General features: G+C 56.5%; 2 protein-coding genes across 4 annotated transcripts in view; one reads left to right on the plus strand and one right to left on the minus strand.

Annotated features, from left to right (window-relative positions):
- The window catches only part of BRF1 (BRF1 general transcription factor IIIB subunit), a 71,914-nt gene that overhangs the window by 36,115 nt on the left and 19,575 nt on the right, over positions 1-16,224 (plus strand). For 2 of the 3 annotated variants that reach the window (XM_082853677.1, XM_082853678.1), the window contains exons 4-5: positions 6,999-7,030; positions 10,165-10,237. The exons of the other annotated variant lie outside the window; for it this stretch is intronic. In XM_082853677.1, the coding sequence (XP_082709803.1) occupies positions 6,999-7,030; positions 10,165-10,237 (105 nt within the window). The remainder of the gene's footprint in view (positions 1-6,998; positions 7,031-10,164; positions 10,238-16,224) is intronic. 3 annotated transcript variants of the gene reach the window in all.
- Positions 11,272-13,762, minus strand: BTBD6 (BTB domain containing 6). Its single transcript, XM_082833480.1, has 4 exons — positions 13,335-13,762; positions 13,157-13,247; positions 12,898-13,016; positions 11,272-12,728 (listed from the first exon to the last, which is right to left on the minus strand). Exons 1-4 carry the CDS (start codon positions 13,700-13,702, stop codon positions 11,696-11,698), a joined length of 1,611 nt encoding a protein of 536 aa, XP_082689606.1. The 5' UTR covers positions 13,703-13,762; the 3' UTR covers positions 11,272-11,695.

Raw genomic sequence — 16,224 nt, forward strand, 5'->3', positions numbered from 1 at the left:
AACCCGTGTCCCTTGCATTGGCAGGCGGATTCTTAACCACTGTGCCACCAGGGAAGCCCTCCCATTATATTCTGATGCTGTGTTAAGAGGATACAGATTCAGGATCCTGTATCTTCCTGGTGGAAATGACACTTAACGTTATAAAATGTCCCTCTTTATCACCAAACGCTTTTCCCCTTAAATTCTGCTGTGTTGGGTGTTAGTATAACTATACCCGCTTTCTTTTGCTGAGTATGTGCGTGGTCTGTCTTTTCCCATATTTTAAAATTCAATCCTTCATGATATATTTAATGTCTCTCATAAGCAGCATATAACTGCTACTGAACCAAACTTAGGTCCTCTTGCCCACACGCAGTAAAGCCAACCTGCTGACACTGGTTGTGGTGAAGGAAAGTGCAGGGTTTATTGCAGGCGCCAAGCAAGGAGTCCAGGCAGCTAATGCTCAGCAGAGCCTAACTCCCCAGAGGCTTTCAGGGAAAGGTTTTTAAAGACAGAGTTGGGGAGGGGGTTGTGGGGGGCGTGATCAGCTCATGGACGCTTTTCTGATTGGTTGTTGGAGAGCTAGTCGGGAGTCAACATCCTCAGCCTTCTGGTTCCGACTGGTCTGGGGTCTCCGTGCTTGGGGGCAGCATGCAGTTAACTTCTTCCACCTGGTGGGGGTTTCAGTATCTGTAAAACGTGTCAAGGACGGTGGCTCAGAACAGTATCTCTCACCCTTGAGGAGGAACTAAAGGTCCTTGACTTTGTTTAATGGCTAAACTATTATTATTTTGTCTTGCTTGACTGTTTTCCTTTCTTTCTGCAATTTTCTTCACTGCTCTGGTTAAATTTATTCTTTGACTAAAAGTTTTTCTACAGACGAGAGGCAGGTGGGCGGCTTGTCTGAGGTGGAGGAGTCCTGTTCTGGGAAGGCCCCACAGGGTCCTGCTCGGTTACATAATTGTGTGTATTTGTCTAATTTTTTTATCATCTTAAAATTTTTTTTTTTTTTTTTTTTTTTTTGTGGTATGCGGGCCTCTCACTGCTGTGGCCTCTCCCGCTGCGGAGCACAGGCTCTGGACGCGCAGGCTCAGCGGCCATGGCTCACGGGCCCAGCCACTCCACGGCATGTGGGATCTTCCCAGACCGGGGCATGAACCCGTGTCCCCTGCATCGGCAGGCGGACTCCCAACCACTGCGCCACCAGGGAAGCCCAAGTCTTAAAGTATTTTTTATTGGAGAATTTCATCCATTTAAGTTCAGTGTGCTTATTGATATATTTGAATTTAATTCTAATATCTTACTATTTTTCTATTTGTTCTCTGTTTTTCCTTTCTTACAACCTCTTAGTCAAGTATTTCGTTATTCTGTTTTCCTTCAAATACTTTGTTATTTATTTACTTATTACTGCTTTGGTGGTTACCCTAGAGACTGTGTCCTGTGCCCTTGACCTTAAGTTAGAAGCTGGCCTTTCCTGACAGGACATGCTCTTCCGGGCCCTGCTAGGGGCGCTGTGGGCATTGCTTCCCCAGCCGTTAGTGTGTTCACTCACACCTACCTGCTCTGACCCTTTCCATTCCTGTGTTTCTGTGGTTTCATCTGGGATCATTGTCCTCTGTCTGAAAAACAGTATGCCTCCTAGGAAAAGACTCCTTCAGCTTTTGTTTATGTGAAAACATCTTTGTTTTGTCCTCATTTTGAAAGGTATTTTCAGTGAGTGTGGACTTCTGGGGCAGCAGGTGTTTCTCCTGGAGCTTTACTGCTGTCATCCCGCTTCTGCCTTCTGCCTTCTGTGGTGCTGTGGAGTGGGCGTTACATCGTCTTGTCACTGTTTGAAAGTTACCATCTCTTATCACTACCTGCTTCTAAGAAATATCTTTGTTTTTCTTTCAGGGGTTTGACTCTGATGTACTTAGATGTGGTTTCCTTTGTATTTGTCCAGCTTGTTATTTGTAGAACTTCTGGTATTTGTGACTTAATGTCTTTTGTCTGTTTTGGGGAAATCTTGGGAGGTATCTTTTCAGACATTTCTCTGCCGTTCTTTCTCTGTTCCCTTTCTAGGATCCCAGTTGCACACACGTTAGACCCTTTCCTTATGTCTCAGGTTGTGTTGTGTATTTTCCATTCCGTTTTTTAAATTTGTCCTGTCTCTGTTTCACTCTGAATATTGTCCAGTGACCTGTCTTGAGTTCTTTCATTCTTTCCTTTGCAGTGTCCAACTGGTTGTTAAACCCATCTGTTAACTTCCTGACTTCAATGATTGTTTTACATTAGATTCTTTAGATTAGATTCCAGTTCTTTGGTAAAATTCTCCGTCTCTGCAGTTAAATGAAAGCCTTTAGTAACTCCAACAGTGGGGTCATTGGTGGTTCTGTTTTTTTTTTTTTTTTGCGGTACGCGGGTATCTCACTGCTGTGGCCTCTCCCGTTGCGGAGCACAGGCTCCGGACGCACAGGCTCAGCGGCCATGGCTCACGGGCCCAGCTGCTCTGCGGCACGTGGGATCGTCCCAGACTGGGGCAAGAACCTGTGTCCCCTGCATTGGCAGGCGGGCTCTCAACCACTGCGCCACCAGGGAAGCCCGGTGGTTCTGTTTTTATTGCCTGAGTTTTCTTTTGGTTTTGGTTATTTGGTCCTGTCTCTTGTCATGCTTGGTAAATTTTTATCGAAGTGCTGGATATAGTGTTTGAAAACCTGTGGCAACTGTGGGTAATTTTGCCCCCGCAGGGGACTTCGTTTCCTCCGGCAGGCAGAGAGTTGTGGGGAGCTAGCCTGGGTCCAGTGGAGGCTGGCCTGTCTGGGTCCTCACCGCACATCTTGGGGTGTGCTCGGCTCAGGACCTGGGCAGGACCCGGCAGTGCCATCACAGGGGTCCCTGCCCACTTTCTCTTCTCCAGGCTGAGTGCCGCTGGCCGTGGCATTAAGCCTCTGCGCCCTTGTGCCTGTGCGGAGCAGGACCTGACCAGGGCCTGGAGGGAGCCTGAGTGCGTGGTGTTTGGCCCACTTCTCGACAGTTGGGCGCGTCGAGGCTGGCTGTCTTGGAGGTCCCCGAGCCCTCCATTTTATCTTCCCCCGGGTGGGGCTCTGTGAGCTCCAGGCTGTGGCCTTGGCCTCTGCCTGGTGCCGTGGGGGCAGCCAGTGCCCTGAGGGGGAGCAGGGGCAGCTGGCAGGGCCCCTGGCGCAACGGGAAGCCTTTCCTTTTCCTCGGTGGCTCCTGGCTGCCGCCCACCACACCCCCACGACCCCCCCCCGCCCCGCTGCCCCGCAGCCCGCGTCCAGGCGCCGCCCTGCCTTGTCACACAGCCCTGTAACTCCCCTGGATGCCTGCTTCCACTCCCGGCCCCTTTGTGGACTGCCTCCAGGACTTGGGTGATCTCTTAGAGACTTACATCAGGGCTCCATGTCGCTGTGCAGGTACAGCGGCACTGCCCGGAAATAACCGGTGCAGGTGTCCTGGTGGCCTTTGTCCTTGGTAGGCCGTGGCTGCGAGCTCCTGCTCTAAACAGGGCTGTGGGCCGGCTGCCTGGGGAAGGGCTCGCCAGGGCAGGGGGGCCCCGCGGGGTTAGAGGGTGGGTGGCTGCTGGGCAGGTCGTCCTCAGGGACGTCGAGGTTCGGCTCGTCAGTGCTGATGGTACCGTCATTCTGGGACTCACCGGCTCGTGTCCGGTGCGGCCCCGGGAGGGTGCTGTGGGCTCACGTGGCTGACCCCTGGCCTCACTGTCCTTCCTCAGGTGTGGCGTCCACGCACACACATGACATTTCGGACCTTCTGGATGGGCAGGGGCAGTTTTTCACCTGGAGAGACACTGTATCAGAGGCAGCGTAGAGGAATATCACGCTCTTTTGACCTTTAGTTCTGCCTTATTTAAATCTCTGTAAACTTTTCCTTTGACCAAAAATGAGTCTCAGTTTAAATCAGGTCCCGTCTGTGATTGTTTTCCCAGCAGTGCTGTGTGGGCCCGCCAGAGGGTCTCCAGTCCTCTCGGGGCGGAGCTACTCCCAGGCCCCAGGGACAGTGGTCGCCCAGCATGGGCTGCCGCGCGCTTTCCAAACCCACTGGACGCACTCTGGCCTTTGGACCCTCAGGAACGTCCAGGATCTTCTGAAGGTGTTCTATCCGCCACCCTTCTTTGTGCCGATGCACCTCTTCTAGGACAGGCACTCAAGTGGGTGTTCGTTGAGCAGAAGTGCCGCCCGCTAGAATACGGCTAGGCCCCAGGAGGACGAGAGGGAGACAGAGAGGCCAACAGAACGACACTCATGCTGAACCAGGGCTTCACGCAGGCCTCATCCGTGGGCTTACTTACTGTCCCAGCAGGTTTGGGGGTCTGGGGTCTCTGCACCGAGGTTGGATGCAGCTGCCTAGCAAAAGGGAACAGCTCCTGGGAAGGACACTGGCCCAGGGGCCGGCCAGACAGGAGACTTTTCCAAACCATAGAACCCCAAACGCCCATCAGTTGGACCCACTGAGGCCCAGGCCCCGGGGGCGCTGGTGGGCTCTGGCCCAGGATGGGGCATGGGTGAGGGGGCTCATTCAGGAAGCACGTAATTCAGATCACCCCACTCCGAGAGGAACCAGGGCTGTCTAGACGCTCCTGTGGGCACGGGCCAGGTGCCCTGCCACTGTCATTTCACGGACAGCAAACTGCCACTGCCATTTCACGGACAGCCAATGTCATTTCACTGTAACTTGGTTAGAGGTTGAATCCCAATCTCCTTTATAAAATACACGCATCCCCCACACATCCCCCCCCCCATCATTTTATTATGAAAAATATCAAACACGTGGCAAAGTTGAAAGGATTGATTATGCAGTGGGCGCCCCCCACCCCAGTGTCTCCATCCACACCTTGCTAGTCTATGCTCGGCCCCCTCCCACCCGCCAGCCATCCCTCAGCCTGTCCTTTTTTGGTGTTTTTCAAAGTAGGGTGCAGACATCTATTCAGTGCCCCCAGGCCCTTCAGCAGGCAGCTTATTAACTGACTAGATACCAGTATTTGTTTATGGTTCTTATTTCCTTTTAAGGTAAAATTGGCATAAAATGAAATGCACAAGTCTTCATCGTGCCATTTGATGAATTCTGAGGAGCACATGTGTCTGTGCGACCAGGTCTTCTGTCAGGATGCAGGGCGGCGCCAACACCCCACCCCAGAGGCACCCGCTCTCCTGGTGACGCCCGTGGGTTAGTTTTGCTTGTTCTGGAACTCCCTGTCCGGGATGCGGCTGTGTGCTCTTCCTGCAGGTCTGTCGCCTGGCAGGCCTCTGCCGTCTTGTCTCCATGGGGCGAGTGTGTGACAGGTCATCGGTGTCTCTGTCGACGGACCCCCGGGCTGTTCCCGGTCTTTTGCTCTTGTGCACGGAGCTGCTGTGAACATTCTTTTTTCCTCTCCACGTGGTCGGAGGCCCTCGAGCAGGGCCGGTGTTCCACTGGGCACCCTGCCGGCGGGCGTGGCAGCTGCGGTCATCTGTTGCTGTTGTAGGGGTGCTTTAGTTTGCTTTTCTGTGATAGCTGCTGGGGGGGGGGGGGCTCTTTGCTTCTCTTATGAAACATCTGTTCAAAACTTTTGCCCGTTTTTTGCATTTATTTTATTAGTATGAAGAGCAGTTTTAGATTCATGAAGAAATTGTGCAGAGTTCCGTATTCTCCACCCAGCACAGAGTTTCCCTGTGATCAGCTCATGTCAGTGTGCTGTGTGTTATAATTGATGGACCCGTGTTGGTACAGTATTGTTAACTGAAGTCCATAGCTGATGTGAGGGCTCACTCTCGGTGGTCCATGCTCCATGCGTTTGACGAGTGAAAGGCCACGTGTCCACCATCGTGGTATCATACCAGCAGCTTCGCTGCCCTGAAAATCCCCTGTGCCCCGCCTGTTCATCCTCCCACCTGACCCTTGGCCACCCCGACCCTTTCACTGTCTCCACAATATTGCTTTTTCCAGAATGTCATAGAGTTGGAATCTTAGGGCGTATAGTCTCTTGGCTATGTTAATTTGTTCTGTTGTCACTGATTCCTGCTTATATATTTACGGTGGTCTTCCTTTCATTTCTTGTGATTTCACTTCTCTTTTTTTCGAAGTGCTTCTCACTAGTTTGTTGGTCTGCACTGTAGCATTATCTGTCTTACTGTGACTACACTCTGATGAAACGTCTGCCTTCAGACTGAGAAACGAGGTGCCTTTGATTCGAGGACCTTGGAGGCCATGTTCCAATGCTGGCCGCCCGGTGTGAGGCTTTGGCACTGGGACTTCCTCTCTCCTTGCTTTGCTGGGCCCAGGCTTTCCCTCTGGACACCTGGTCTGGGCTCTGGTTCAGCATCGTGGGGATTTCTTTCTTAGTCACTTCTCAAAGCCATAGCATATCCATGAATGACGCTAAGTTCACTTCATTTGACAAGTTGCCTTTCTCAGTGGCTCGTGTTTTATATTTCTGTGTATGTGTCTGGCTGAGTTTTGAATCGCTTAGGACATATTCTGGTTACTACTTAACCATCTGCTGAGAGCAAGGATAGGTCCCACGCCAGAGTCCCCACAGCTGCCCCCTCGAGCACCAGTACCGAAGTGGTGCCTACCGGCCACCAAAAGTGGCAGCCTGGTGTGTGTGTCTGTCCCCCAGGAGCCTTGAGTCCTGGGACACAGGACACTGCTGGGCACCCAGCAGCCGCTCAGCGGATGCTCGTGAGATGCAGTGAGTGTGGTTGCGCACTTCTTGGGCAGGCCGGGGCGGGAGGCCCCTCGGAGCAGGGGACCCCTGGCTGGGCAGGGCCCACACAGATGCGGGAGCCGCCCCGCCAAGGCAGTTGCACTCCGAGAACCGTGTTGCAGGCCCCCACCCCAGCTCCACTCCCCCTCGTCCGGTACTGACTCGGAGGTCTCCCAGAAGTTGAGCCCTGACGCGGCTGCCTCACTCTGCCCTCACGATCCAGTGCCGAGCTTAGCCCTACAGCAGGGGTCTGCCTCCTGGAAGCTGTCAGGCGGCCGGAGCCTGTGGGCCGGGCGCTGCTCCTTGACTCCCCTTGCAGACATGCTCCTCGACCTCAGCGACCTGCTCCAGGTAGATGCGTTTCCTTTCTCAGCCCTTTCCTGCCCCGGCTGGGAGGGTCCACAGGCGAAGGACACACAGGGTGTGGGTCTCTGTTTGGAAACTGGCAAATGGAGTGGGTAGGGAGACAGTGGACACAGGGTGATGGTGTTGTCCCGGGGGCTGGGCAGCCCTGGCCTTAGAACCAATGGAGAGACCCAGGTGAACTTTGTCCAAGGCAAGGGAGATTCTTTAAAAGAAAAAAAAAATGGACTCACATGCATACATTTTAAACAATATAAAAACTTACATTTACAGTCTATTTAGGGAAACTTGCTTTCTGAGTTCCAGGAAGGCACCTCTCATTTCCAAATGCCTGACGGTAATGGAAAGACCCAACAAGAGGGACACCTGTGTGGATGGGACGCTCACGGGGTGGGAGCAGCGCCGGGGCGGAGCCACCACAACTCTGCACTTGTCCCTGGTGATGGCGCTGGGGCTGGGGCGAGCTTGGCCCCGTGCCCTGGAGTTGGGCTCTGTGGTGATCACTCCACTGAGGGCTCGGAAGGAAAACGAATGTCATGGAAAGCAGACGTGACTGCAGTGTGAGGACTCATGCAGAATTCATAGGAATCCCACCCCCACGGGGAAGCTTCCTCGCAAGCCCGGTGCTGGGCCTTCAGTGCCCTCGGTGCCGGCAGACAGACCTTCACTGAACTCAGATGCCACCTGCATTTGTGTTCTCCCAGGTGCCTTTATAAATGGCATCTCTTAGGAGCCCTGCTGAAATATTCAGGGGTCACGCTAAACATAATCCCTTGGAATCGTGAAAATCCAGCACTCCACGTGCTGCGTTTGGTCAGGGCAAGGCCACGTGGCCTGGTTTCCATCCTGGTGACTCCCAGGAAGGACAGGAGTGAGGGCTGGCACAGGACAGCGCTCCAGAAGTGCATGGGCACCACTTGGGAGGGAGAGGGAGGTGCTCCAGTACTTTCTTGCTTCACACCTTGGGAGGTGGGACACCAGTCAGGGTTCAGGTGGGAGAGGGTGACAGAGTAGATGCACCCACTCACCTGGGGCTGGATCAGGGCCCAGCGGAGAGTGAGACCAGTGAGACCCCGTACGTTCAGGCTGGACACACACAGACAGTTCTAACACCTCAGGTGGAAGGGTGAGCCTCGGGCCCCCTGGTCTTGGGCAGAGCCCAGCCTGGGCACTGGGAAGGTGGGAGGTGACCTGGCAACCGTCACCCCGCAGCCCCCCACTCCCAGCCTCCCACGCTGGCCCCGCCCTGGAGGGGCTGGGACAGGCTCAGCACTCACAGGACACACGTGTCTGCAGCTGATTGTGGGTGTGGAGCACACGTGTCGGGTGAGGGTCCCACTCGGAGGCTTGCACTGCCGAGGGCTGAGCGCTTAGAGGACGTGAGCTGAAGGCTCAGGGCTCACTCCGTTCTCACTCACACGCGCACCAAGGTGGGCTTCTCCCTGGGTTCAGCTCACAGCCAACACCCTCTGGCAGGAGCTGTGGAGGGCCCACTGCACCCTGAGGGTCTTGGCAGGACGTCCCTTTGTCCCCCCTTATAGTGAGGCTGACACATAGGCACTCACGTGCCTGGGCCCCGGCCCCTCAGAGGCAGAGCCAGGAGCCCTCAAGGTCTGCGGAGCCTGCCCGCCATGTGGCAGGGGCACAGGGAGGGCTGGCCACCCACACACAGCCGCAGACACGGGAGAGTGGCCATCAAAGCATCTCTGGCAATAACCACACATTTCACAGGCATATCCTTTTTAAAATTTGATTTTCCACTTGAAGTTGTTCAGAGAACGCTTTCCTGCAGCATTCAGGCTTCGTCTGCCTAGGTCCCGGGGTTGGGGTGGTGGGGGTCATGGCGTGGGCAGGCAGGGTCGGGATGTGCTGCAGGGAAGGTGGAGACAGCACGCCGGGTGGCAGGTCCGTTCTGCTCTGGCCTCAGCAGAGGATGAGGCAGGAGGGTCGGGATGCAGGAGCCTGGTGGGAACCCAGCGGAGGAGGATGCACACTGACACGCGTGCTTTGGTGGCAGGCATCCCCGGGAGCCCCCAGCCCTTGTGATGGGGATCTTGGAGGACAGAGTGACTGCCAGTGGGGTGGGGGGTGCCCTCTGCTGCCTGGACAGGGAGGCCTGGCCTCCGCTGGGAAGGCCCCAAGCTGCCTGGTGCCCACAGGTACCCTCATCTCCTCCCCTAAGGAGACTCAACATTGTACCACTCCTTAGCACCCTGGTCCCCTGGTGGCAGCAGGCGCCCGTGTGCCATGTGCAAGCCCCGTGGTGGATATGACGCACAACAAGGTCTTCACTCTTCCTCAGCACGTTTTCTGGCGCCCTCTTGGGTGCTGGGCCAAGGGGCTCACAGGCCAGGCTTGATCAGGTGAGGGAGCTCTCTGAGGAGGTCAGAGGCAGCCCTCCTGCGAGGCCCGAGTCCTGTGGGCAGGGCTGGGGTGAAGGCAGGTGGGCAGGGGTTTCTCCAGCTCAGGCTGGGACGGCGAAGCCCACAGCTCGGGCCTGGGGTGAGAGCCTGGGCTCTTCTCAGATCTGCACGCCATCCGAGTCTTCCCTGCACTACTCCTGCCGTCAAAGTCCACTCAGCAGCGTCCTGCCCACGAGCTGCCCAGCCCTCGGCCAGCACCAGGCAGGCTGGGAGGACAGTGCCTGGCCAGGCCCCGGGCTCAGTCGCACCCGGGGAGGTTCTGGCAGGTGACTGGGTCAGGGGCAGGCTCCACGGTGGATTTGGACCTGAGGTGGGAGCAGTGTAGGGTCACTGAGGCCTGCAGAGCCCCACAGCCAGGACTGAGCTGGCCCGTGGGGACAGAAGAGGATGCCCCCGTGAGCCCCTGGGAACGGGGTAGAAGAGTGGCCGTGGGCCCCGCAGGCGTGGCGCCTTGCGCCCTTGATGATTCTGCTCGGCCAGCTACTCTTGAGGCAGCTTTTCTTCTCAGCAAGTTCAGTCGTTGCTGAGATAGTGGTAGAGTCTAAAAAAGCCACCTGGGGGAGGGAAGGAGTGCCCTGGGCTGCTCTGGGGGCTCGTGGGGGGCAGCAGGGGGGACTCTTAAAGACTGAACGATGAAATAAAAAGGGAAACATTTCCTGCACATGAACGCCCTTCTTAGTTGTGGTGTCTTCACGACAGGTGAACGTTTATGTGCTGGGGAAGACGTTCCTTCTTTTGGCGAGAGAGCTCTGCATCAACGCACCAGCAATAGGTACTGCGGGGCTCACGGGGCGCGCTGCCGGTGCTCTGGGTGGGAGGGCGGCGTGTGCAAGGGCAGGGACCTAACAGGGAAGAAGTGTCTCACCTGGAGGCTGCCAGGAGCCCAGCAGCCTGGGGGGTTATTTCTGGTCTAAAACCAGAATGCTGTGGTCAGTGCCCGCAGGTAGGGATGGAGTGAGACGAAAGTGCTGCGTGGATGGGGGCCCGTCTCTCCACCTCTCGAGGAGCACCCCTGGCAGCACGGTGCCTCGGGGTGGGCAGGCCCCCTGCAGATGGAGCCGGGCCTTTCCCAGCCACGGTCGGTCGGCCTTTGTGGCAGCTTTACCGTGAGGACTGTTTGCACGGTTGGCTTGGAGGGGCTGCTCCCTCCTTCGCCCATCAGCGTCTAGAGGCACCTCCTTGTACTAAGGAGGTGGTGTGTGGGGCCAGGGAGGGTGGGCAGGGCGTGCAGTCCTGGGTCACCCACAGGGTGGCCCCCTGGGGCCGGGAAGGCACGGCCCAGCAGGGTGGGCCCGGAGGAGGAGGGCCACAGGCACAGGGAGACCTGGGGCTGGGGGCTGTATCCCTGTGCCGAGTGACACGGTCCCTCCCTCCGGGGGTCATGCGGAGGTTTTTCAGAAACAAATGCCCAAGGAGTTTGCAGCAAGGGAGGATAGAGGCAAGAGGCCCAGCGAGCCTGCCTGACGCCACAGCACGCGCCTGCAGGCTGCTGCGGAGCCTCAGGTGGGAGGTCCGCTCTCGGGGGCAGGAGCCCTGGGCCTGGCAGAGCACCCCCCACGCCCCCACCCAGTCGAAATCAAACAGTAGGATTCTGAGCAGCTAGTGACACTTGAGGAAGTAGACACAACCTGACACCTGGCTTTTTCTAGAGCAGTCTGGCTACAGCCCAGAGAGCAAGCCCTCCCAGGTGGCGGAGGCCCGGGCTGCCGGCAGAGGGCAAACTCGGGGACGGGGGGCCTCTTGGGACTACCCACTAAGCACTGTTAGGGCAATTTGAGACTCGCAGTCGTTTATCTATGGCTCTCATTTTGTTAAAACTTTATTATGAAAATCCACTTAAACAGGTGAACTACTTTAAGTGACTTTTCCCACTTTAGATTTGAACAGAAGATCTTAAGCTTAGAACCACTTAGAATAGAATCCAAGAGGATGCGAGGGACGGCAAAGCCCTCAAAGCAGGCGGTGTGGGTGCCCCTGGGAGGGAATCTGGAGCCTGCCTTGTACCCCCCAAATCTGCCCTCCACCTGGGAGGTGCGCCCCAACGTACAAGAGATGCAGAGACCGAGGCTCTGGCTGGGTAGGAAAGCATCTTGTGTCACAGCTTCAGGCTCCAGCCGACTACTTGCAGAGGAGGCACGCCGCGAGCGCAACCTTTGAGGTGGCCGGTCACGGGCTGCCTGTAGAGAAAGGGCCTGCCGCTCGCAGTGCACCCCTGCCACCCCACAGCGCCTCAGGCGTAGAAGATGAGCTCGGGGATCTGCCCGCCCTGGACCCCGGTCCCGTTGGTGCTGTCGGAAGAGCACTGGAACTGGAAGGTCACCTTCCCGCACTGCACCTCGGTCATGCCCTCCTGCCCAAAGTAGCTGAGCTCACTGCCATCCAGGACGGCGCTGGCGGTATAGAAGGTGTCCTGCTCCACCTGCACGGGGTGTTCAAACCAGACTGAGAAGGTGCTGCTGGAGCCGTCGGAGACAAACGTGGTCAAGTTCTGCGCCAGGACCACCCCCAGCCGCTTGAGTTCGATCTTCACGCTATACTCCGCTCTCCCAGAGCTAGAGCCGTACAAGCCCAGCCCCGCGATAAATACTCTCCTGTCCACGGCAAACTGGATGCTGTCGCAGCGGCCGCGGTAGCGCCACTGGTTGCTGCGGTAGGCGGAGGACTGGAAGCGGTGGCACCTCTGCGGGGCGAGGCCCTTCCTCTTGGTCAGGGGGAATTCGAGGAGGGGCTTGTTGGCCGCCGTGTACCACAGGAAGATGTTGTGGGTCTCCTCCAGCGTCAGGATGTCCGACTGGGCGGCGCCGTTGGCAAACTCTTCCAGGGTCATAGTTGGAATTCGGACCAGGTAGAGGGCTGGCCCCAAAACATGCCTCTTGTTGCGCGGGGTGGCCGGCAGGCCCTGCCTCTTGCACTCTGCCTCGGCCCAGCTCAGGACTGCCTCGAAGACCACAGCCTCCTTGGTGTTGAGGGCCTCCCGCATCACGATGATCTCCAGCGTCTGCCAGTCAATTTCACAGAAGCCTTCGGACCTCAGGGCCATCTCAGCCTGAGCATCGATGACCTCCCAGCAGCGCTGGGTCAGCTCGGGCTCCTCAAACAGCCGGCTCTGGGACAGCAGCACACAGGCGTTTTTGGCTTCCAGACTCGTCTCCAGGAAGTTGACACAGGCTTTTGCTAACGCGGGGACAATGTACTTCTTGGCGGCATACAGAGTGGCCAGCACCGTGTCAGCTTCCAGGTCAATCTCGTCACTGTACATGTACCTAGGCAGGACGGGGCTAAGTCACAGGCCGCGTGGGGCACGCCGCGCACCCAGGGCCTGGGAGAGGAGCCCTCCATCCTTGTGGACTTCAGGAGGCTGCAGGCAGCTGGCTGGCGGAACCAGGCAGCGAGGAACCGCCCCATCCTTGCACCCTAAGGAGGCAGACTTACTTTAACAAGATGAGAAAAGCTGTAGGTTCCACGTCAGGGATGTGGATTTCTGACTTGACTTCTGCCAGGTCCCCGTAAAACATGGCATAAAAGACAGAGCTACCCACGGCCAAGACATACTGTGGATGAGAGAGAGAGCTGCCCTGAGCCCTGGGCCCTCCCTGCCCCCAGCGGTTGCCACACCCGGGAAGAGGACCGTCCATACTCGGGGAGGCGGCCGGTCGCCTTTGGGAGCTCAAAGGGCCGAACCTCTACCAACCTTGTGGGCAGGCACCCTCCGGGCCGCGCCCGGGGGCCCCACGACGAAGTGCACGTCGGCCATGAGCTCGTTGTTGAACATCAGCGCGTTCCTGCAAAGGGCAGAGGCACAGGACACGGCTCGGGGCTCGGGTCGGCGCGGGGCGCGGACAGGGGCGGGGGCGCAGGTCCGGGCTCACCTCTCGCGCAGGGTCGGGTGGAAGGACTGCCAGTTGGGGCTCTCCAAGTTGTTGTTGTCGAGTGCGGGCGGCGCGGGCGCGGGCGGTGGCAGGGCGGGCAGCGGGGCGCTGGGCCGTCCCTTCCTGCCCGCGGCGGCGGCGGCGTTGCTGTTGGCGATGTCCGTGGCGGTGGCGGCCGCGGCTGCGGCGCCGGTGGGCGCGTAGAGCTCCGCGGCCATCTTCGCGGGCAGGGCGGCCTCCGCGCGCGGGGGCGGCGCGCCGTGCGCCCTCGCGCCGCGCCGGGGCCTCGGGGGCGGCTCTGCGAGCACTAGGAGTGCGGTGAGGCACTGCGCCACCCGGCCGTGCAGGCAGGCCAGGGGCAGCAGCATGGAGCCGCGGCGGCCCTGCGCGCGGGGGGCCGGCCTGCCCGGGGCGGCGGGCGCTGCTCCCTCGCGCCGCCCCGCCCGCCGGCCGGAGCCTCCAGCCCGCCCGCCCTCGCCCGCACCGCCGCGGCGCCCGCGCGTCACGCCGCGGCGCGGCCCCGCCCCGCGCGGTCGACGTGCTCGCCTGTGGCTCCGCCCCCTGCCCGGCTGCGCCCCGCGCGGCCGACGTGCTCGTCCGGCCCCGCCCCGCCCCGCCCGCCCCGCCCCGCCCCGCCCCGCCCCGCCCCGCCCCGCCCCGCCCCGCCCCGCCCCGCCCCGCGCGGGCGCTTGCTGGAATCCGGCCGCGAAGATGCGGGAGGGACCGTGTGGGCGCGTGCCCGCGGCGGGACGGCCGGCGGCGGCTTTGGTGATCTTGGCGTGGTCCGAGCTCCTACGTAGGGGCTGCCCCTCTTCGAGGCCCACCCTGCAGCCTGCGCGCCTGTGCTGTCCGGAGTCCGTGGGACTGTCAGGGGCGGAAGGGACGGGATGAACTCCCGGAGAGACGACCCCCTGGGCGGCCGTCCTAACTAACAGGTGAGGTGCTGTCTCACGGTGGGTTTGAGTCCCTTACGGTCAGTGATGTGGAGCACCGCGTCAGGTGCTTGTTGGTCACCTCTGTGTCTCTGGAGAGAAGTCCCTTGGACTCCTTTGTCTCTTTTTGAATCGGGTTGGTTTTGTCATTGCTGAGATTTAGGCGTTCTCTGCATATTCTAGAGATTCATCCCTTACCGGATGCATGATTTGCAAACACTTCCTCCTATTTTGTAGGTGGCATTTTTCACTCTGTTGACTGTTTACTTTGCTGCACAGAGGGTTTTAAGTTTGGTATAGTCCCATTTGTCTGTTCTTGCTTTTGTTGCCTGTGCTTTTGGTGTCATATTCAAGAAGTCATTGCACATTCCAATGTCATGCTCTTCCCCGACGTTTTCTTGTAGGAGTTTTACAGTTTCATGTCGTACGGTTAGGTCTTTAGTTCATTTGGAGTTGAGTTTTGTATACGATGTGTGAGATAAGGGTCCATCTTTTTTCTCTTGTATGTGGGTGTCCAGTTTTCCCAGCACCATTTGTTGAAGACGTTACCCTGTCCCCATTGTGTAGTCCTGGCACCCTTATCAGAGATCATGTGACCGTGCATGTGTGAGTTTGTTTCTGACCTCTCTATTCTGTCCCATTGGTCTATATATCTGTCTTTGTACCAGCACCATAGTGTTTTTGGTTTTATCTCCTAAAATTCTTTTCCTGGTGAAAATAATTTACTTATACATTTACTTTTCTTTATTACTTCTTTTCTCCTGTATTAATTTTTTTTCTTAAGATGGAGGTTTTTAAACCTTTTTTTTTAATGTTTCATTTGGCTTTAGAAGTAATATTTCCATTTCCCCTTTTTTAGCCCGCTTTGCAACGCTCATGTAATCTTTTTTTTTTAGTTAGCTTTTTTTGAAGTATAGTTATTTACAATATCATGTTTCAGGTGTACAGCACCTTGATTCAATTATATATAGATAAATATGTGTATACATATATATGTGTACTTTTTCAGATTCTTTTCCCTTATAGGCTGTTACAAAATATTGAGTGTAGTTCCCTGTGCTTTACAGTAGGTCCTTACTGGTTATCTATTTTATATATAATGGTGTATATGTGTTAATCCCCACCTCCTAATTTATCCATCCCCCGCCCCTTCCCCTTTGGTAACCATAAGTTTTCTATGGCTGTGAGTCTCTTTCTGTTTTGTAAATAAGTTGGTTTGTATCTCTTTTGTATTTTTTAATATTCCACATATAAGCAACATCACATGGTATTTGTCCTTTTCTGGTTTACTTCACTTAGTATGATAATCTCTACGTCCATCCATGTTGCTGCAAGTGGCATTATTTCCTTCTTTTAAAAAAATTTTTTGGCTGCATTGGGTCTTCATTGCTGCGCGCGGGCTTTCTCTAGCTGCGGGAGCAGGGGCTTCTCATTGCTCATTGCGGTGGCTACTCTTGTTGCGGAGCACGGGCTCTAGGTGCGTGGGCTTCAGTAGTTGCATCACACGGGCTCAGTAGTTGTGGCTCGCAGGCTCTAGAGCGCAGGCTCAGTAATTGTGGCGCACGGGCTTAGTTGCTCCGTGGCATGTGGGATCTTCCCAGACCAGAGATCGAACCCATGTCCCCTGCATTGGCAGGTGGATTCTTAACCACTGTGCCACCCGGGAAGTCTCTTTTTCTTTTTTATGGCTGATTAATATTCCATTGTATATGTGTACCACATCTTCATCCACTCCCCTCTCAATGGACATCTTGGCTACTGTGAATAGTGCTGCTGTGAACGTCGAGGTGCATGTATCTTTTCCTGATGTATGCACAGGATTGTGATTGCTGGGTCATATGGTAACTATATTTTTAGTTTTTTAAGGACCCTCCATACTGTTCTCCATAGTGGCTGTACCAATTTACATTCCCACCAACAGGGTAGGAGGGTTCCGGGTTCCCTTTTCTCTATACCCT

Source organism: Leucopleurus acutus (genome assembly GCF_964270905.1).
Source record: "Leucopleurus acutus genome assembly, chromosome: 1".
Taxonomy (NCBI): Eukaryota; Metazoa; Chordata; class Mammalia; order Artiodactyla; family Delphinidae; genus Leucopleurus; species Leucopleurus acutus.

Bases quoted from the DNA above. Each gene is read 5' to 3' on its own strand.
- BTBD6 (XM_082833480.1), bottom strand. From the start codon at position 13,702: ATGCTGCTGCCCCTGGCCTGCCTGCACGGCCGGGTGGCGCAGTGCCTC. The intron at 13,248-13,334 runs GTGAGCCCGGAC...TGCCCTTTGCAG, and splicing joins CACCCGACCCTGCGCGAGAG to GAACGCGCTGATGTTCAACA. The intron at 13,017-13,156 runs GTTGGTAGAGGT...TCTCATCCACAG, and splicing joins GGAGGGTGCCTGCCCACAAG to TATGTCTTGGCCGTGGGTAG.